This window comes from Coregonus clupeaformis, chromosome 15 (assembly GCF_020615455.1).
Source record: "Coregonus clupeaformis isolate EN_2021a chromosome 15, ASM2061545v1, whole genome shotgun sequence".
NCBI lineage: Eukaryota > Metazoa > Chordata > Actinopteri > Salmoniformes > Salmonidae > Coregonus > Coregonus clupeaformis.
Window position 1 is genome coordinate 66,111,140 of NC_059206.1, and position 22,554 is coordinate 66,133,693.

The 22,554-nt window shown below is 43.7% G+C and overlaps 1 protein-coding gene across 42 annotated transcripts in view; it reads left to right on the forward strand.

The window, feature by feature from the left end:
• Positions 1-22,554, forward strand: part of LOC121573296 (MAP kinase-activating death domain protein-like) — an 89,097-nt gene that overhangs the window by 45,381 nt on the left and 21,162 nt on the right. For 7 of the 42 annotated variants that reach the window (XM_045225307.1, XM_045225295.1, XM_045225299.1 and 4 more), the window contains 21 exons: positions 843-1,015; positions 1,424-1,659; positions 3,645-3,804; positions 4,072-4,110; positions 4,358-4,461; positions 4,821-5,041; positions 5,279-5,532; positions 7,360-7,490; positions 7,883-7,996; positions 9,144-9,182; positions 10,526-10,585; positions 12,529-12,643; positions 12,959-13,145; positions 13,300-13,450; positions 16,688-16,897; positions 18,343-18,399; positions 20,026-20,129; positions 20,476-20,559; positions 20,857-20,883; positions 21,125-21,283; positions 21,484-21,616. In XM_045225307.1, coding sequence (XP_045081242.1) covers positions 843-1,015; positions 1,424-1,659; positions 3,645-3,804; positions 4,072-4,110; positions 4,358-4,461; positions 4,821-5,041; positions 5,279-5,532; positions 7,360-7,490; positions 7,883-7,996; positions 9,144-9,182; positions 10,526-10,585; positions 12,529-12,643; positions 12,959-13,145; positions 13,300-13,450; positions 16,688-16,897; positions 18,343-18,399; positions 20,026-20,129; positions 20,476-20,559; positions 20,857-20,883; positions 21,125-21,283; positions 21,484-21,616 — 2,758 coding nt within the window. Of the gene's footprint in view, positions 1-842; positions 1,016-1,423; positions 1,660-3,644; positions 3,805-4,071; positions 4,111-4,357; positions 4,462-4,820; positions 5,042-5,278; positions 5,533-7,359; positions 7,491-7,882; positions 7,997-9,143; positions 9,183-9,518; positions 9,564-10,525; positions 10,586-12,528; positions 12,644-12,958; positions 13,146-13,299; positions 13,451-16,687; positions 16,898-18,342; positions 18,400-20,025; positions 20,130-20,475; positions 20,560-20,856; positions 20,884-21,124; positions 21,284-21,483; positions 21,617-22,554 lie in introns of all 42 variants that reach the window. The other 35 variants (XM_045225314.1, XM_045225316.1, XM_045225320.1 and 32 more) reach the window with 25 other exon arrangements.

Below are 22,554 nucleotides of genomic sequence, written 5' to 3' on the forward strand. Positions count from 1 at the left end.
CAAACTTAAATATTTTTGTTGTTGTTGCTTGTTATTTTTTCAGTTTTCTCAAGTGTCATACACTATTGTTGAGATGTTGTAACAGACTGGTGGCATAGAGAGATATCTCGTAATAGGTCGTTTTTGCAGACCCACCACTGGCTGCTTAGTTCTGGCTTGAGCATGCCTGAATGTATGCACATCTATCTTGTCATCAGTGAGTGTCCTTGTAAGCAAACACAGTGGATATGCAGATTTTTGCTGACTGACCTGGCCATCAAACGATCCACTGTGCTAACATTGTGCAAAACCCTGAATGAGTCAGCAGCAATCCCAGAGTGCTAGTGAATTCCCTCTGCTGTTACTTCTTCCCTCAACCTCTCCCAAATGACGCTCCCATTTCAGGCATCTGCAAAAACATGCACTCCTCAGATTAATTTGCTGGGAAACAGGCTTCTTCATTTTGTCCCACACTCTCACCTGTCAGCTAATAACATAATCACATTGTGAGTCCTCTTAGCTTAGTCCTTGTTTTATTAATTATTATTCTCAAATGAGAACTTATATCATACAGACAAAAAATATTAAAGCAATAAAAAAATACATAAAATACAAAAATAAAAAGTATTAACAAATAAAGGGTTAACCAAATTTTGAGGTCTCCGAACCCCTGTACTAGTATCTTGCACCGTTTTGAACCCCAAACAGACAGTTCCACACTGGTCCTAGTGAGACCATTCTGTTGCACTACCCTTCAGCTGATGCCTGAGGTGAGAGTGCCCCCTAGTGGGGCCGAGTGACCCCTCATCTCATCTCCACGACAGTGTGTTGATTAAAACCTTTGTCACCTCTACCTGCTCCAGGCCCTGGCCAGCATGAGTCTCAACACCCAGCCCATTCTGAACCTGGAGAAGTTCCAGGAGGGCCAGGAGTTACCTCTGCTCCCCCCCGGCCAGAACAAGGCGTCGCCCTCCTCCACCGAGTTCAACCCCCTCATCTACGGCAACGACGTGGACTCTGTGGATGTGGCCACCAGGCAAGGCTTGACAATGTTTCTCTGTCCCTTTTAAGTAGATCTCATATTATCCATGCAAGGCAATTTGTGAGGTTGGTTACATTTTTTTACTTTGAGCCTAGCAGAATAATCCAGTCAGGACCTATACACTCCTCCATTTGATTTAGTCTGTGAATATTTTAGATATTTTATAGATATGAAGGGCTATTTACATATGCACAATTTATGGATTGACCCCCGTTTCCACTTGAAATTCCTAAAATCTGAATTGAATATGACTCAACAATGTCATGTGAAACAATGTTTCATTTGAGCCTCATATCAAATACAAATGTATCTCGTATGTACATCTGATAAACAAGAAAGCTTTTTGAATTTAATGACTAATTGAAGCGTTAACACACTCACCTTCCCTTCTTTCTCCAACAGGGTTGCCATGGTTCGGTTCTTCAACTCCCCCAACGTGCTCCAGGGTTTCCAGATGCACACACGCACGCTGCGCCTCTTCCCCCGGCCTGTGGTGGCATTTCAGGCCACGTCCTTCCTGGCTTCGCGGCCCCGCCGCTCAGGCTTCGCTGAGAAGCTGTCGCACACCCAGGCCGTGGAGTACTATGGCGAGTGGGCCCTCAACCCCACCAACCTGGCCTTTCAGAGGATCCACAACAGTAAGTCCCTTACCCTAGCCTACACACCTGCTGTACTGCATATACCATGCACTGACTGACAATTGGTGTATTTCTGTTTAGACCCGAACCATACTGTGCTAGCTTGGATATTTATAGGGTGAAGTAAAGTGTAGCCCTTTACACTCGTACCTGTATACGGGTTGAAAATGGCAGATTTGTGCACTAATTGTCTAAATTGGAACATAGTGGCTGTACAGTAACATGCTGTACATGACGTTAAAGCTCTGGCTCTGCACTTCACAGCACTGTATGGGTTTTGACTGACAGACGTTCTGAACTTGAGCACCGTGCGACTAGAAGTTGCCCCCATCCCTCCTGGTAATTAGGCAACTTTAGCACATTTTTGGTTGTCTGAGGGAAATGCTGTAAATTAAGATCACTCAATGTATTTTGAAAGATGTGACGTTGAGGATTATAATAAATACCGCTTTGATGTCATAAAAGCAAGTCCAAATGTGCACTTCACATTTCTAAATCATAAAACTCATATAGGGTGTCAATGTTTATGGTCACTGTTTGATGTACAGTTACAAGATAACATGGCGTCATACCCTGGGTTGTTCTGATCAGAATGAGCATATGTTTGTTTATTGTGAAGAAAATTTGCCGCAGGACACGCAGCTGAATGCACTAATGCCTCCTTTCTATGCCCACCAAAATTATGATCTGTTTCTCGGAATTGACTTGTGAAAGCCTAACACTGTAAGATTTGTATTTTATAACTTAACTAGTCATGTTGGCAATAGAACCATCTGACCCAGATTGCGATTTATAATGGACCGTTTTTGGATTGCGTAAACAGCAACAGTAATTGTGTAATTGCAGGGTTGTGTTCCAAGCAAAACGACTACAAGTGTTGTTGCTACAGTTCCTCAACGGCACAGCAGGAGAGCTCAAAAGTACCTTTATAGTTGAAGACTCTTCTTTTGAGTCATAAAAGTGCATTGAAATTGCTTAGGAACTGTGCAAACTTTAGAAAGGTGTCCTCTCACTCAAACCCATGTCATTTTTTGTGTTATGTTGCACCCACCCCACATTTTCCAGGAATAGTCTTATCATGTTATTGAATGTATCCAGAGTATTTACAAATGCGGCAAAAGTACAGTAAATGTAAAATGCACATGAAATCAACAGTGTAGTGTTTGGATTCAGTCTTGTGTCAGGTGAACTGTTGTGTAATCACCTTTGGTCTAATAATCTTCCAATTATCTCCAAACTGTTCTCTTTCAATTGCTACCATTGTTACGTATATGCTTTTCAATTTCTTCTGTGAGAAACATTTCAATTTATCCCTATCCATATAGGCCAATTTCCACGTGTGTAAAGGGATAAGTAAAAAGTGATTTATGCTATCAATTAATGCACTTTCTTTAGGTCAAATGTGAATATACACTCAGTGTACAAAACATTAGGAACACCTTCCTAATATTGAGTTGCACCCCCTTTTGCCCTCAGAACAGCCTCAATTCGTCGGGGCATGGACTCTACAAGGTATTCAAAGAGTTCCACAGGGATGCTGGCCCATGTTGATTCAAATGCTCCCCACAGTTGGCTGGATGTCCTTTGGGTGGTGGAAAATCCAGCAGCGTTGCAGTTCTTGACACAAACCGGTGTGCCTGGCACCTACTACCATACCCCGTTCAAAGGCACTTAAATATTTTGTCTTGCCCATTCACTCTCTGAATGGCACACATACACAATCCATGTCTCAATTGTCTCAATTGTCTCAAGGCTTAAAAATCCTTCTTTAACCTTTATCCTTCCCTTCATCTACACTGACTTGAAGTGGATTTAACAGGTGACATCAATAAGGGATCATAGCTTTCACCTGGATTCAACTGGTCAGCCTGTCATGGAAAGAACAGGTGTTCCTAATGTTTTGTGCACGCTGGTATATTTCTATGAGCGATACAGGCAGTTTGAAGGTTTTGTTGTGTTTCTGAGCGTACCTCTGTGTTCTGCAGACGTGTATGACCCATCTTTGATCGGAGACAAGGGCAAGTGGTACGCCCACCAGCTGCAGCCAGTGTTCTACCGCGTGTATGACGGCAGCTCCCAGCTGGCCGAGGCTATGAGCGGACCCCTAGAGGATGAGGCCAACGACTCGGACCCCACAGACGACAGGTAAAAAACACAGACCCTTCCACAGTTGGAAGGTATAACGGTTCTTTGATACTACTGCTATAACATAATTGGCAAAATGTTAAGTTAAAGATTTTTTTCAGTGCCAGGTACTGTCAAAGGTCTAAAAGCACTTTTGCAATGTTGAAAACATGTTAGTGCGCCATTTAGCTGCATATAAAAACTAGATCTGAAGGGAGGTCCTTTCCAGTGTCTGATCTGTGAGTTCTCTGTGTATGTGTGCATCATGTGTGTTTGTGTGTGTGCAAGTGCGGCCGACGGAGACATTGCAGCAGAAGCAGCAGCATGGTAGGCTATAGAATGTAGATAGACAACACATTAGCCACTAGATGGCGAACTCTAAACATTAACTAGTATATTTGCTAGTTAGCTCAATAGTTAGCTTGCTAGTCTTGCTAGAAATGATGTATCAGTTGAGGTTAATTTGAGTCTGAGATAAAGGTTTACTTAGCTTTTTTCAGTTAGCCTTCTGTAGACGTGTAAGGTGTCACCAAGATGGCGTCCGGGGTAATGCCACTCTGTTTTGTCTCTGTGGCAGTGACAGCGAGGCTGGCTACGATGACTCCAGCTCATCCTACTCGTCACTTGGAGACTTGGTGAGCGAAATGATCAAATGTGACATCCAAGGGGACACGCCAAGTAAGTATCTGTGCCATTTCACCAGGGCTGCATTTACACAGGAAACCAATTCTAATATGTTGCCCAATTATTGGCAAAAGAGCTGATTTGATTTGACCAATTTGCAAAAAAAACACACAAAAAAACTAATTGGGCTGCCTGTGTAATTGCAACCCAAGAACCACCCAGCTTACACATACTTATTGTTATGACAAAAAACTGTCAGTTCCCCCGTATTATAATAACTGACAATTGTTTATCTTGTCAAATGGTAACCAAAAAATGACCAATTCCTTTCAGAAACAGCCACTAGCTAAACATTTTGTTTTGTGACCCTTTGGTCATCAATACCAACTAATATCTGTCTTCTGGTGTTGTAGACCTGGATCCCCCTACCCACGCTGCACTGGGAGACGCCAGCGAGGTGGAGTTCCAGGACTTCCAGGAGTTCAAGGGAGGAGAGGGTCCCCTCCCCGAAGAGAAGGCACTGCCCGAGGGGGGCGACGGAGCTCCTGAACCTCTTGATGGACAAGCCCTCCGCTCGAGCTCCAGCACAACCGCCAGCTCCAGCCCAAGCACAATCATCCAGGGAGTCAACAATGTCAGTGAACTGCTCATTTTACACAAGTATAAAATTATGCAGTTAACACAAGTTAGCAACTGACATTTTTGGCAACTGACGTTTGAATTTGTTCATAACTCTTAACCATGAGAACATAATGGCAATAATTATATTTTTGCTTGAGATTTTCCTTTCTTCTTCCTCCTCATAAAGTGGCAATCTTGTGTATTTAGTATCAACCATTAGTGACCACTGATTGATGTTAATTGTGTCCAGGAGCAGGCAGAACCAGTGGAAATGGAGGCGTTGGCCAGTGCAGCTCTACAGAACTCTGTCCCGGGATTGGGTGCGCCGCCCTTCTCCAGACTTCCCCCAGACGCCGACCCGGTGGGACAAGCCAATAAGAAGGGCGAGTACGACAACCCCTACTTTGAGCCTCAGTATGGCTTCCCTGCTGAGGAGGACACTGAGGCAGAAGACCAAGAGGAGACGTACACGCCCCGGTTCAACCAGAACCTCAATGGCAAGAAGTATGTTACAACACACCTACGCCATAACATTGTACACACAAACAAGCATCATAAACCACACATTCTGAAAACGTCGTACAAAAAAAAGTGATGTATACAGTGAGGGAAAAAAGTATTTGATCCCCTGCTGATTTTGTACGTTTGGCCACTGACAAAGAAATGATCAGTCTATAATTTTAATGGTAGGTTTATTTGAACAATGAGAGACAGAATAACAACAACAAAATCCAGAAAAACGCATGTCAAAAATTTTATAAATTGATTTGCATTTTAATGAGGGAAATAAGTATTTGACCCCCTCTCATTCAGAAAGATTTCTGGCTCCCAGGTCTTTTATACAGGTAACGAGCTGAGATTAGGAGCACACTCTTAAAGGGAGTGCTCCTAATCTCAGTTTGTTACCTGTATAAAAGACACCTGTCCACAGAAGCAATCAATCAATCAGATTCCAAACTCTCCACCATGGCCAAGACCAAAGAGCTCTCCAAGGATGTCAGGGACAAGATTGTAGACCTACACAAGGCTGGAATGGGCTACAAGACCATCGCCAAGCAGCTTGGTGAGAAGGTGACAACAGTTGGTGCGATTATTCGCAAATGGAAGAAACACAAAAGACTGTCAATCTCCCTCGGCCTGGGGCTCCATACAAGATCTCACCTTGTGGAGTTGCAATGATCATGAGAACGGTGAGGAATCAGCCCAGAACTACACAGGAGGATCTTGTCAATGATCTCAAGGCAGCTGGGAACATAGTCACCAAGAAAACAATTGGTAACACACTACGCCGTGAAGGACTGAAATCCTGCAGCGCCCGCAAGGTCCCCCTGCTCAAGAAAGCACATATACAGGCCCGTCTGAAGTTTGCCAATGAACATCTGAATGATTCAGAGGAGAACTGGGTGAAAGTGTTGTGGTCAGATGAGACCAAAATCAAGCTCTTTGGCATCAACTCAACTCACCGTGTTGCCTATGACCCCAAGAACACCATCCCCACCGTCAAACATGGAGGTGGAAACATTATGCTTTGGGGGTGTTTTTCTGCTAAGGGGACAGGACAACTTCACGGCGTCAAAGGGACGATGGACGGGGCCATGTACCATCAAAGCTTGGGTGAGAACCTCCTTCCCTCAGCCAGGGCATTGAAAATGGGTCATGGATGGGTATTCCAGCATGACAATGACCCAAAACACATGGCCAAGGCAACAAAGGAGTGGCTCAAGAAGAAACACATTAAGGTCCTGGAGTGGCCTAGCCAGTCTCCAGACCTTAATCCCATAGAAAATCTGTGGAGGGATCTGAAGGTTCGAGTTGCCAAACGTCAGCCTCGAAACCTTAATGACTTGGAGAAGATCTGCAAAGAGGAGTGGGACAAACTCCCTCCTGAGATGTATGCAAACCTGGTGGCCAACTACAAGAAACGTCTGACCTCTGTGATTGCCAACAAGGGTTTTGCCACCAAGTACTACGTCATGTTTTGCAGAGGGGTCAAATACTTATTTCCCTCATTAAAATGCAAATCAATTTATAACATTTTTGATATGCGTTTTTCTAGATTTTGTTGTTGTTATTCTGTCTCTCACTGTTCAAATAAACCTACCATAAAAATTATAGACTGATCATGTCTTTGTCAGTGGGCAAACGTACAAAATCAGCAGGGGATCAAATACTTTTTTCCCTCACTGTACATCTCTTAAACATACACACCCAATTAAGTCTCTCAGCTTCTGAATTCTGCATCTGTGATATGCCTCTGGTGTAGCAGTCAGAAAACTACGCTAACAGAACGTGACACTCCCCCAGACCTCTAACACCTTTTCTGCTCCACAGAGCCCAACGCCCCCTGAGGCCCAGCAGCCTAAAGCTGCCTGGAGAGTCGGACGGAGAGGGCGACTCCCGCAACAGTTCTCCAATCTCCAACAACAGCAGCGATGGCTTTGGGGGCCTCATGTCCTTTGCTAGTGAGTCTTCTCAACCAGGGTCTATTTCAGTTGTATGATAATCACAGATCTGAAAGGGCTGGATAGGTGACAGTTACACCTTGTCCTCCAAAGCTGAGCTTTTTTGCCCTTCTGTTCATCTATCCTGTCCTACGAGATCTTTGAACACTGAAGGGGGAATGTGAAAGGGTTACCCAGCAGGCAATACTAGTTGCTGGTCTTCTCAATCAGGAAGACAACCAGAAATGTACAGTTTACAACCAGAAATTGACAATATTTGCCAGCTATGTACAGATTGAAATGGAAGTTGACGTTGGGCTGCAAATCATCATGGGTATACTATAGGATGGTCAAATGTTGGTTTCTTTGCGAGACTTCATCGGTCATCAGCGACTCTCTCACAATCACTGCAGGCAATCTATACAAGAACCACGGCACCAGCTTCAGCCTCTCCAACCTGTCTGTACCCAACAAGGGTGGCCTGAGGGAGAAGGCCGCTGGGACTGGGCCCTTCCCCAATCTAAAAGGTACAGTACTAATGCAGCCCTTTGCCCTGTTTTGTCCACCTTTCACGTTATCTTCACTCATCCTTCATTTCTCTTTTTTTCTCTGACCTTTATCCATCTCATCTCCTTCTCCATTTCACTCGCTGTGGCTGTATTCAATTTTTGTGCCCTACAGCAGATTGCAGTCAGGTTTGTCAGTTGAAGGCAGTAGGGGCAGGCTGTCTACTAAAACAATGCCCTTTCAAAGTACAAAGGGTTGTCATACAGCTCTTGCAGTGGTTATAAAGTATAAATGTTTTTGTTTTGTCATGGGCATAAAAAATTATAATATTTCGCGTGCAAAAATCACCAGAGTGCAAATTTCTACAATATTTTATACACCGTATCATGACTATGCTATTTATCTTGATAAGACACATTGAGCATAAGCTATTCCCATATGAAGTCATCTTAATCATTTAAAGTAACTGTCCAGTGTTTGCAGATTTATTTTAAATATGACCTATAATTAATTACAATATGAGTGAAATAGCTTTAATTCCATTTTTTTATTAAAAAGTATGTTCAAAAGCAGCTTTTCTATGTTTGAATTATGTGGGCATACCCCAACAGAATGGTGTCGGTGTATACCAGTCATTAAAACCGCTTTAGACCGCTGATTGGCCAGCTCAGCCAATGAGCCAACATGTCATGTTCTATGAGGAAATAGAAAGCATTATTTGAAACGGCAAGCATTTATGAAAATGTTTGACTTTGAGGTGGGGTTTTTGAAGTGTTTTTTCTCCAATTTATGCTTTGTTAACAACATTATTTGGGTATGAGTTAACAGAATATTTACTTTTAAAAGTAAGATTTTCACTGGACAGTTAGGCCTACTTTAACCTGATGTGGAGAAGGAAGGAGAGTAGATGACATAATGATGTGTGACTGACTGACATGTTGAACTTCTTTAACGTCAGCATATTTCTTCCTCAGAGGCTGTTGCTTTGTTTGCACCAAGTAGAGTAGCCAGGAGTAGTATTGACGGTATGTCATGCTGAAATGTCTGGCAAGCCAGTTTAGGCTACACAGTATAGCATTTATTCAACTTTATATTGTATATTTTTACCTTCTTTCCTTTTGCCTTTTCCCCTCTTAATTATTTTATTTTTATTTTACAAAAATATAGAATATTTTAATTTTGACGTAGAGGAGGAAATTGAGGAAGGTTTGTAGAATTCTTTATTTTTATAATATTTTTTAGAATGAATAGACTTTCATTCTAAATGTTGTATTTGTCCCCCTCTGGACTGCCATGTTGATGTATGGCATTAGGTGGATATTGAGGACCTGACAAAAGTTAGCATTTTCTCTCAAGTACCCTGTTTTCAATGTTCCCAATCCCACATGGTTGCCTGAATGTTATGGGAACATTTGTGAGAGAAAATAAGAAATGCATGTGTTAAACTCAATAGCCCCACGCTGTTTGGGACAGCTGCCATAGCAAACCAACGTTTGTTTATTTTTTCCTTTGATGATGATTTGTTTTGTCTTGACTGTTCAGATGACAGCCCGGCTAGTCCGGGTAGCCCGGGTCCAGACAGTCCGGGTATGTTATTGTCTGGTGTGGTAGTTTGTTTTACCCTACAACTAGCTCCATCTTTGACTCATATTCGACCCTACCTATCTGAGTCCATATTACTCAGGTTGCATACTAGGAGATATATCTGTATTTTCATTCATGTATATCCATATCCTTCCCTTTGTTTCCTTGTTATTCTGCTCTGTTTGGTGGGAGTGATGCGCTATGATGCACACATTTATAGACGACAGATCTCTTAATTTGCATACATATTATCCCCTTTTTATGTGGCATTTTCACAGGAATTTGGTGTTTTTCTCATGGTTTCCCGGCAGAGTTGGGGTCAAGTCCGTTTTCAATTCCACTCAATATTTGAGGATGAATTGACTTTCAGTTCCTGAATGGCAAATTACCTATCACTTTCTATGAGGATTTTTCATTTTATCGATTGAAGTACAATTGATTACCCAAGTGAACTGGAATTTAAATGAAACTGACATGACACCTGATCTCCTTGCTCTGTGCAGTCTGTTGCCTTGCTTGCTCGCTTGTTCGGTGGCTCTCCATCGTTTTTGTGTGTTCTCCGGCTGAGGTCTCTGTGGTCAGAGGGCCCATAAACTTGTGCTCTTCTGGACATAGACACTTAAAATTGGCAAATGCTTTCTCCCACCCCTAGATGGTATTAAAATATATTGGGATCCTAACAAAAGTAGCCTAAATCACCACATGTAAGATTGGTCATGACATTTCATGGCTATAACCTTTTGAGGTTAAGTCACAACAAAAATGTGCTGCCCCCTTCCTTGGTCTGTCTCCCTCACTCTTTCCTTTTCTCCCGCTCTCTATTTTCTGCTCTCTTTGTGCACTCGGTCAGTGTGTTGCTGTGCATGTGTGTTGTGGGTTGATGTTCAGACTGGTTCGGTCTGGGCCGGTGTCCCTCTCTGTCCCTCTTTCCACTTCTCTGCACTAATTCTGGGTTTTGTGTCCAGTATTTGGACTAAATTCTCTAATGGAGATAATTACAGAGGCCGGCCCGGGGAGCGGAGAAGGTGGGTTCCGCCCTTTTAAACTGTGTGGGCTGCATGCTTCTCCTAGCCAGTCAACTACATCTCCCAGGATCCTCCTCGCTCACCCTCCTCTGTCACCTGACATGCACCATCGAGAGATCATTCATCGTCATACATCGAGTCTGTCCTGTTGTCTTTCACCATCCACAGTGACTGTTGCCCCATTCACTAACCTTTGCAGAGTCACTCCACCCATCCACACATCTTTGTATTAGTTTGGGTTGGGCCCTCACAAGCTTAGCTTGTTAGAAGCTGTGCAACCCATATTAACAATTGCCAAGGTGATGCCATTCATTTTTTTTGGTGCGAACCTAAGTCTCTGCATTCCACAGTATTGTATGGGACCTGACAAGATGTTGATTCGAGTTGGTCAACATCAGCTTTCCCATTATTGTCCAAGCCAAGCAAGAAGCTATATTTGCTTGTTTGGCCACCTCTTTGGTCTCACACATACACACCTAGACCTCCCATCACCTTGCCAGTGGAGGCATGCCTTAGCCAATCAAAACTGCTACCCTGTAGGTAAGGCATGACATCATTCTTCCAGTGCTGTGAGTTAGAGTTTTAAACACTGTTTCATTGATAATTGAATTAAGGAGAGCAGTCTCGCAGCACCAAGAGTGCTGTTCTGTCTTAATTCCTAAACTCATAGTCACCGGTTTTGATTGGAGTTGTCATTGGACACTTAGTTGGCTTTGTGGTTACTGAGCATATGTACCAGTACCACAGTGATCGAATGGAAGGGAATTATTTGAAGTGCTGTGATGCATGTTGTACAACTAATGGATGATATTTTGGAAAATGTGGGGTAAAATGGCATCGTTGTCAGGTGAGGTCTTTGGTAACATGCGGTCATAGAGCCTACGCAATGCCATGACAAAATCGGATATACCGGTAACAGCCGATTTGTTTATGACAAGGACCCAATACATTTTTGGTGGATGTATTTATTTGTATCCTCACTTTCAAGACATTACCTTTAGCCTAAATGTTCAAAGTGTCAAACAGGCTACCCACTGGCTACCCACTGGGCAAAAACTGGTTGAATCAACATTGTTTCCACGTCATTAAAAGGTGTGATGTGGAAAACTGATTGGATTTGCAAAAAGTCATCAACGTAAGGGAATCAAAATGTTCTGTTGATTTCACGTTTAATTCACGTTAGTTGACAACTAAACCAAATGTAAATCAAAAATAGATGTTGAACTGAGAGGTCTGCCCAGTGGGTAAGCTATGTAGGCGCAACAATATTATAATCAGTTTGATAATAATATTGTTCACAGGCCCAAACCCTGCAAGGGATCCACCACACTTTTGTATTCCATTGCACTGTGTGTTTATGAGTGTCTGTCTAACTGTACAAGGTGACTAACAGTATGAACACTACAGTGTGTATCTTTCCGTTAGCCGTGTGTGTGTGATTGTCGACCCATCTTAATTTTTCGTTCTTTTTCTGCATGACACATAACTTGTCTGTCTTGTTGCCATGCAGATCCCGCTCCAATCTGACCTCACCTCTGTTCTCTGCTAATGTGTGATGCCAAAAACACAGCGCCATGTTGACTCTTTCTGTGTGACGTCCCATTTGATCTGTCCCTCACCTTTAGTGTCTGAATATGAAACCTGTAGCTCAGCTAGTTCATTAGCTAGTGTCCCTGCCACCGAAAATTGATGTGTGTGTGTGTCTTTTCATGTATGCAGGATGTGTGCCATCTTCTTTGTCTATTGGTCTTTGATGTAGTTATCTAATTAGTACATCGTAGACTATGTTAATTGGTGGCTTTGTAGTGAAATGTATAAGCTCCTCCTGTATCAAGTCAACTGGTATTTCTGTTTGTATGTCTCTGACTTGTCGTTGGTTATGGCTTTCTGTGTTTCCATGGTATTTACTGTAGAGACCTCACTGTTCTATATGGCTCCTGCAGGAGGAGCCCGCGGTCCCCCCAGGGCCCTCGTTGACCAGAAGTCGTCAGTCATTAAGCACAGTCCCACGGTCAAGAGAGAGTCCCCCTCGCCCCAGGGTCGTGCCAACAACACCAGGTAACAGACCCCTATGAGACTGTATTACCAGGACATTGCTGTCATGGCATTCTTTGACAACTCATGCTGACTGACATATTTGAATTAGTTTACCACCTTCATGGCATAATGTCTTCATGGTATAATGTTGGCCATCAAAAACAAAAGCTGGTTGTCATAAACTTTCTTGCCAATATAATGTCAAATGACAGACCTGGATAGGTGATATATCAACCCCCTTTAGGAGAAGGGTTGTCTAACTTAAGAGCCAATGGTGACATATACAAAAAGGGGAGTGTGATCGGAGTGACTGAACCAGAGCTGTGTCTGTCCCAGTGAGAACCAGCAGTTCCTGAAGGAGGTGGTGCAGAGTGTGCTGGAGGGCCAAGGCGTGGGCTGGCTCAACATGAAGAAGGTGCGCCGCCTGCTGGAGAACGAGCAGCTGCGCGTCTTCGTGCTGAGCAAGCTGAACCGGACCGTCCAGTCAGAGGAGGATATCAGGCAGGAGGTCATCCGTGATGTGGTGAGTGGCTCCACCCACCCAGGTGGGGAGAAAGGAACGGGGCAAGCGAGGGGGAGAAATAACATTTTAATTATGCGTTTTTAACCTTGGTTTTGAATTAAAGCTGAATAACAGCTTACAATTAAATTGCGTGTGTGTGTGGTGTACTCTTCAGGAGATTAGCAGGAAGGTGTACAAGGGCATGTTAGACATACTGAAGTGCACCGTTTCTAGTCTGGAACACTCGTACACCAATGCCGGGCTTGGAGGCATGGCCAGCGTCTTCGTTCTGCTGGAAATAGCACGCACCCACTACCAAACCAAAGGTAACGTTCAGAAAACCTATACTCCACTGAAAGTGTCAACATTTTCTCTCAAAGGACACATTCAATTCAGCATGTCATGCCCCCTCCCAAAACTATGACTTAACTATTTCCTCTGAAAAAATGAAAGGTACTGATGCTTGATTCTTGTTTGAAAACAAAGAAGTGCTTAACAGGCGTTTCATATACTCCACTTATTTAAAGGCAACATAAGTATCGGATAGGAAAAGGAGTGCAATCTGGATAATTTCTGGGTCACTTTTTTTTTTATCAACTCATTTGAAAAGTAAGCAATATGTTTTTACAGCAGTGAGTTCTGGTTCAATCTCTGAGTCAGTACCACCAACGCATGCCTCATTTTTAGGTAACTTTGCAGTTTAATTAAGCATTCACCGAGCGAATTTGGGTCATAAGAGCAGAAGAGAAACAACTAGGGATGTGACAAACGATAAGAACATTTAAAACAATTCCACTCAAATTCACAATGCAGTTTCGCTGCTGCCAGCAACGGGTTGGGTCTCGGTGCGTCCCTTTCAGATCTTTAAGCATTGCGCCTCTACTACCATTACTGTACCTCAATTCCACCTTGCAAAGTTTACATTTCCTTCTCATTTAACTTCTTAAAGTATTGCAATACAGGACTTTGCTGCTGTTGCTTGCCTTTTTCTGCCATTTTTCCAACTGTTAACGACGATGTCGTAGTGGTGGAGAGTCGACTCCAAAATAATTGATTCCTCGACTCCTTGCATGTCGACTCCCATTTCTAAGTGTTAAGATTAAATTCCGCTAGGAATCGACTCCTAAGATTCAGTATTTTTGGAACGGAAGAGACTGATTAGTTGCCGTACTTCCGAGAATAATCATCTTCTTCAATGAGGTTTAACGGCGGTTGGCATCCAATTTGTTGCATTACCGCCACCTACTAGACTGGAGTACAACTCCCTTATATTTTGCTTGAAAAATAAAATAAAGAAATACCCTACCATCTACTAACACTACACTCACAAATTCAAAATTATTATTAATAATGAACACCACCCTACTCCACTATTTAAATATATTCATTCCTACCTCATGCCCTCAACCTGAAATGATGGGACATCACCACTTAACACTCCCTGTAACTCTTCTGATGTCAAGTCTTGCACACCCAAATACCTCTCTGCAGCTGCCACCACAACCTCAATTTTCTTCGACTTACGTTCCATCCCTGCAGTACAATTAATAACCATTGCTATAAATGCTAAAAATCCAATCTTACTGAAACATATATCACTTGTTGGCCTATCCCTCGGTACTGGTACAAATCTACTACTCTCACCACTCCCCCCCCCCTTAACTCCTCTTTCTCTACTTTCTTCACTGCCTCAGCATATGACAACTTCTTCACTACTTTTACCCTGGAAGCCTCAACCTGCTTCTCTCGCACGGGACATTTCTGATCCCCAGCCCCATGGCCACCCCTACAATTAGCACATACCACTACTTTCCCCAATGCTACATTCCTTTGTTTCATGCCCTTCTGCACACTTCTCACACCTTGGAACCTCCCTCCTACATACTGCTGCCACATGCCCATAAGTTTGACACCTGTAACATCGTAATGTATTCGGCACATAAGTTCGTACAGGATAACTTATATATCCTAACTTCACTTTGTCAGGCAAAGACTCAACATCAAAACTCAAAAGAACAGACAATGACTCTTCTGTTTCCCCACTCTCGCCACCCTGTTTACATCGCACCAAACGACGAGCATCACAAACACCGGGAATCTTCCCCTTCAGTTGGTCAGCTTTCACATTTACCGCTACCCCAGTAATCACTCCTTTCAATGGCGCCCTTTTCTTGAGAGCGAAACAATTCACAATTCTTTCCCCCGTTTGTTTAACTCTGAGCGCCTTCTCCCTCTGCCCAACAGAAACACAAACAATTAGCACTAGACCACTTCTGGTTACCCTACTTCTGAGAATACAAACACTCGCATCTTTCATAGCTAGCTAGCGAGAGACGGAGAGAGAGGGGAGGGTCATAGTATAGACAGGTCTGTCACCAGGCAGACAGTCAGAACCGTGCACTAGGCCTATCTATCGGCAATCAAAAGCTGTATCTCCAAATGTCTTGGCTTACAATGTCTCGCAACTTCAGTAAAGCAGGGCCTATCATCAATGAATAAGCTAGGATATTCTACACACAACAGACCGAAGACTGAACACACACTCGCATCATTAGCGAAGAGAAAGAGCAGGGGTGTGTGTACTAATTAGTCCAAATAGTTGTAAAACTTTTTGCAACTAAAACAAGTTTCTATTGGACAAATGCAAGTAGTTCCCTCCCTGTTTCGTTCCGTTTAAGAACAGTTTTGCAACAGAATCGACGTAATGAATACACCCCAGGCGAGCCAGCGTGATGGAGAGCGAGGAGGGGGCAGGCAGAAAAAAACGTGTGCATAGACGGATTGGTTGTTTAGCAACAACACCGATGCGTGTGCAACTATGGGGCAAAACAGACTGGGTTGGCTTACATTGTTGACATGTAAACTATATTTCGTCTCCAATGTTTATTGAAAACATAAGTACATTTGCACAACGAGCACTTGTTGTCTCTCAAATACATCTTTACAGTTGTTGATTAGCTAGCTAGTGAATTTTTGCCATATTAGCATTGACATGAAATCAGTCAAAATAACTCAAAACAAGACATGGTATCAAGAACAAGATTAAACTAGCTGAAATGAGTCACTTACGATTCCCCACATGGCAGTTTCTTGTCAGTGTTGGTAGCTATCTGGCTATCCAGAATCACAACTCACGGACTTCTGACGTATGCGCATCGTTTTTGTGACATTGTCAGCTAACCCATCTATATGTCTTAGTAATCTGTCTTGCACGCCTCGCAAATTCACCAAAGTAGCCTAAAGTTCTATTTAAATTAAATTACATAACTTTTCTAGTTAGGCTATAACACGGAAAATAGTATGTTTTGTGATAACTGCACCGCTATTTTAATTTTGTGGGGGGGAAAAACATCAAAACATGTTTTTTTCAGGTTGGGATTTTTCTTAATGTTAAGGATCCCGATTTCGTTTTAGCATTTTAAACGTTCACACCCCTACAAACAACCATCTATTCTAACTTTCAAACCTCCCACTGCAACTCTACACTGTTTCTTTCTTCTCTCGCTACCATCTCTTTCCCTTCTTCCCTATTCTTCTCCCTTTTTCCTCCTTGGTGGCCCCAGTAGACCCAGAGAAGCGCAAGCGGAGCCCCAGTGACGCTGCAAGCAGCCCGGGCAGCAAGGAGAGCCCGTCTGCCCGCATGGAGGGCACCAGGCCCCCGGGGCTCCTCCTGGTGCCCCGTCTCCAACTGCCGCACCCCACCTCGGGGGGCAAAGGCACCCACCACTTTGACACCCGGAGTCTGAACGAGGAGAATTTTATTGCCTCCATTGGTGTGTACCCCACCCCATCCCCCCTTGCATGCGCTCTGAGAGCACCCCTTGCCCCCCCTGCTCACCAGTCTAAACCCTGCCCTACCCCTTGACCCACCTCTTTCCAACCAGGCAACAAGGGGAGTGCTTTCCCCTTCCTTAGAAAAAGAGCCCCTTATGATATTCCATTCACTTTGACCCACACCAGTGATGCCAATGGTCAGCATTTAAAGCTGTAAAACTCTGAAATATATTTAGAAAATACATTATGCTGGTTTGCCATAATATTTGCACATCATGCAACTCCAACCAAATTTGACAAATAACCACATTTGAATTCCAGATCTGGCCTTGAGCGGTGTAGGCGTGTGTGAAATATTGCATTGAGCCCACCCCCACCAGCCTGGATGTGTTGTATCCCTCCCCACCCTTCTCTGAATGTTGAGCGCCCCTGTTTGCCACCTCTTGTGGAGTCCTCCTTTGTTTGCCTTCTAGCACCTTGACTGTGCATGTCTTCGTTTTCCGTTGTCTTCTCGAAACTCCAAATCTGCAGTATTGTGCTAAGGAGTCTGAAGACCTGTCTCTGCCTTTACTGCAGGTTTCCTTAAAGCGTGCTGTACAAGTAGCACCTCTCAGCTCTAGCATGGAGGGTGGAGCGTCACTCCCCAGTAAACAGGCCCAAGGAAGAGACAAATTTCATGCTCACTGTTAGCAAGCCACGGTTGCCGTTTAGCTTGGGGATAGGGTTAATTAACACTGAACATTGTGGAAAAGGAGCGAAGCATTGCTTCTCCTTTCGACCACCATTCTACTATCTCAAATGTTACTTTGGGTCTGTATACAGGGGACAGATTCACCCAACTCCCTCAATCTCCCTACCTACCAACCTACCCTCACTTCACCAGCCCCTTTTCTCTCTTTGGGAAGATGCAGCTTCAATTCTACGGAATGTCTTTTTGAGACTTGCACCCCTGCTTCTGCAACAGCTCCATTCCACCTGCTGGCTAGCTGGCTGGCCACTCCACCCCCATTCCATGCCCTTCACCAAGCCCTGCTGCCTCTGTCACCCTGGTTCTGGAGAGCCACACACTGCTAGCCAATAACTTAACTTCCCGGTCACATACATTTTTAAAGGAACCCCAGTATTCCCCCTTGTGTGGTTCTCCAGGACCATGGTCCAGGAGTGTTGGGTGTGTTGTAATGTTACACCTCAGTAGCAGTAAATGGCAATGGAACTCTGCGTACAGAGAATTTATGTCATAGTGTTCCATATTGCCAAGCTGACATGTGACTACTCTCAGACGTTACAAAACATCCTCAATTGTTAAAATAACAGATTTCTTTAATGCTTAATTTTGTTTTATGTTATGGTTTATCTAATGCTCATCCTCCATACCTGCCTACTCAACCAGCTCTCTGACACTCTCTCTGTCTTTCTCTCCTTGCTTGCAATGCATCTTGGGTAGAATTGTGGAGCAGGCACCATGAAAAGGATAAGCAAAAAGCTATGGAAAAACAACAGAGTAAGATATTTCTCACACACAAAAAAAGACTGGGGTATTGCATAACTGCCAGCTCTTAACATTTCCACGCCCTTCTCTCCACCTTTCCCCAACCTACCTATGTTTGTTAGTCACAAATGATTAAAAAAGTTAATATAAGTGATCATGTTGACATGGATAATTATTCTAGGACTATAGATCCATAATCTTGATTTGAGGTGTGTGCGTAACGTTCTGTACATTTTGGGTGAATCGTCTTGATATCAGTGGAATAACTGAGTTATGCTTGCATATCTCAAATCAGGAGTCATAACATAGTGAGTTCCTCTTATTCTCCATATAGTTACTCTGACATTATGTTTGCTGTCAACTTGTTCCATTCCTATTCCCTGAGTTGTGAAATAGTCATTGGAACCGTAGTCTGTCAGGCCCTTACCCAATCCCAAACGTTCCCTTTTTTCCTGGGCTCTTGAGGTTCTATCAAGGTTACAGTTGTGGCATTTCATTTAGCAAATGTGCGTTTCTGGAAAATCACTACATGGCAAGAAGGTAAATTGTACATAGTACAAAAAAACTACCAAAAAAAAAGATACCTGAGCCATGAATGAATACACAATAGTATGAGTACAAACATCCATTGCAGGTTTGTTGGCTGCATCACCAAATGTATCACAGAAGTCATGGTTCAATTTGCATTTAACTATTATAATTGACTGTACTTTCTTCCGATGTAAAGGTTTGATATCCTGGACTCTTCAAAATGTACAGATTGCAGGCCAGCATTTGTTTAATTGTAGTTACATTTTCCTAGAGGTGCATTATGTGAGTCATAACAAGGTGTTTCTGCAACAACTGACTGGTATATTAACAACAGCGCTGTTGGTCAATTCTTGTCTAAAAGCAAACTTGTGCAGAAAATGGTCTCCTATTTTGACTGTCCCTCAGTTTGTCTGCATGCCTAACTGCCTGAGTCTGTGTGTCAATTTTTGTAACTTTGACCTCTTTTTATTGGTATCTGCCTTTGTCAATTACAGTTTGATCTACATCCATCAATATTCCTACTGATTTTGCACTCTCCAGTGGCCTCTAAATAGTCACATGCTTGGTCTTTTGAAAGCTGACAGCTGGGTCATGTTCATTAGGGCACAAGTAGCAATATTTTGCAACAGAAAACAATTGAGATAGTATCTCTCTGTTTTGGGCCATTTTCTTCTGTTTTGGCCTACTGAACATGACTGATTATTATTTTTTGCTTCCTGAATATAAAAAAACAAGATCCTCCGGCTGAATGGAAGTGTCCCTGTTGTAGGGCCAGTATTTCCGGTCAATCCCAAAGTTATGGTGTTAGAGGTCAAACACACCAATAGTGTTTGCTGGCCTAGAGTACCTTGCACCTCTGAACGTAATTTGCGAACCGAGTGCGCACCAATTTTACATGGAGAATCGTGTGAAAAGTGTCGTCAGTCAGATCGGAAAAAGAATGCTAAATCCACATTCAGTGCGACGTGTGCAAGCCTTTCAAGTTAGGTCACCATCTCCCCCCCCCCACCCCCCCTCTCTGCCAGTTGCCAATCATGTGACACTCAGTAAGGGGGCAGTGTGGAAGTGCGCATGGCACCCGTGCTGACAACAACATGTATCCTGCAGGAGCGGAGGGGGCTAAGAAACAGCACCCTGAGCTGACTGACACGGAGGAGAAGAAGTCCCAGATCAGTGCTGACAGTGGCCTCGGCGTCAACTCCGGATCCCAGGTCTGTTCTTTTCCAAAGCCAGCTCTTGTAACTAAGCAAAGAATGCACACGTGGAATCTGACACTTGTTTCACATCGGTTATCCCCCAACTCTGGCGCTTGAGAGTCACAATGTCTGCTGGTTCTCGTTCTTGCATTTTAATCTGAGTCTGATATAGACCTGGGAAACCAGGGTTGTAGACTGAGTGTTTGGATATTGATGGCATGGACTTGTGAATTAGTATTAAGGAGATTACAAAACACTGGAGTCACTACGGCCCTTGAGAAGAAGTTCATTTCCACTGTTTCTATATGCCTCTGTCTGCTCACCTTTCTCTTTCTCAGTCGTTCTCGGTCTTGCTTTGCAGAAGAGTGACACCGAGTCCGTGAGCAGCACTGAACCGCCAGTCCTTACCAGAAGCACCAGCCAGGACTCAGAGGCCAGCACAGTGGTAGGGCACGGCCAACACAGAGAAACAATCTCACCCCAATCCTAAACCCTTCTCAACCTTACCTCAGTGTGGCTCATCCCAAGGCCCGCTTACTCCCAAAGCGCAATTTTTATCCTTAGTCTAGTCTTACAAGGTTTACACTCAAGGTTCCACAGACTCACTTAAGCTCAAGCCATACATCCCCAGTAACACTTATCCCAAACCAGGTTGCTTCCCAATCTTACTATATTCCGAGCTTGATTAATTTCTAGTATTTGCTAACTAGTCCTACTCATCTCTTGTCTTGCTTTGTCTCAGCCTGGCACAATGGCTCTTGCCAAAACCGTACGTGTCATACTAATCTACCTCATCCCCAGTGTCTCTTAGCCTTAGTGTAACTCAGTGATCCTCAAAACAACCTGTAGTGTGGCAGCTCTCCAAGGGCAGGGTTGAGGATTACTGATCTAACTCGTCTCTTTTGGCCTTGGTCTAATGCATCCTGTGTGTCTTTTAGTGTGAGTTCTCTGTGTCTTAGTATGCCTGATATTCACTAGTCTCCTGACACTTTGACCCCTGACCCCTCCAGATAAGTAACAGCTCAGGGGAGACGCTGGGAGCTGACAGTGACTTGAGTAGCACCGCTGGGGAGGGCTTGGGTGGCAGGCAAGCCCCCCACCTCAACTTCTCCAGGGGAACACTGTCCGACAGCGAGATTGAGACCAACCCGGCCACCAGCTCAGTGTTTGTGAGTAGAAAATCCTGCCTGGCTGATCACACTGCTTGATTTTTTTGGGGCGTTTTCTAGATGTACAAATGCATTCCCTGCGGGACATGAAGTCTGCCCATGGATGTCAATCTTGTAAATGCAGGGACGAAATCCAATTTTCGAAAATCTTTGGCAAGATGAAATTACCCCATGATTTATGTTTTGTTGTGTTTGCCCAGGGTAAGACCCAAAAGATGAAGCCTGGTGTGAAGGAGACGAAGTCTAAACTTGTGCCTGTCGTGGCTAAGGGGCCTCCCGCCCAGCCCTTGGAGGACATCAGCATGAGGATTTACCTATGTGATGGCCTGCTGGGTACGTTCCAGATGACTGATGTTTTAGAAAGGCTGTGGTTTAATATCTTCTACAGTGTCTTCTTTAGTCTCCCTCTGTTCAACTTTGTGGTAAAAAGCAACAGTAAATATCTAGCAGACTCAGCGAGATGTTGCATGCACAAAGTAAACACAATATCAGGTAAATTTCAGCAACATCTTAGAGCGTTGAAGTGCGAGGCTAAACGTCTCCGCTGTCTTGCATCGTGCTCATCTCATATCTGCGATGCTGCTCGTTGTAAGTTTGTCTCGCTGAGTCTACCTTTAAAGTGAATCCTTCTTATAAGGCAAAACACAGATATACAGTACCAGTCAAAAGTTTGGACACACCTACTCATTCAAGGGCTTTTCTTTATTTTTACTATTTTCTACATTGTAGAATAATAGTGAAGACATCAAAACTATGAAATAACACATATGGAATCATGTAGTAACCAAAAAAGTGTTAAACAAATTCTTCAAAGTTGCCACCCTTTGCCTTGATGACAGCTTTGCACACTCTTGGCATTCTCTCAATCAGCTTTACCTGGAATGCTTTTCCAACAGTCTTGAAAGAGTTCCCACATATGCTGAGCACTTGTTGGCTGCTTTTCCTTCACTCTGCGGTCCAACTCATCCCAAACCATCTCAATTGGGTTGACTGTGGATACAGAACTCCATCACTCTCCTTCTTGGTCAAATAGCCCTTACACAGCCTGTAGGTGTGTTGGGTCATTGTCCTGTTGAAAAACAAATGACAGTTCCACTAAGCGCAAACCAGATGGGATGGCGTATCGCTGCAGAATGCTGTGGTAGCCATGCTGGTTAAGTGTGCCTTGAATTCTACATAAATCACAGACAGTGTCACCAGCAAAGCACCATCACACCTCCTGCTCCATGCTTCACTGTGGGAACCACACTTGTGGAGATCATCCGTTCACC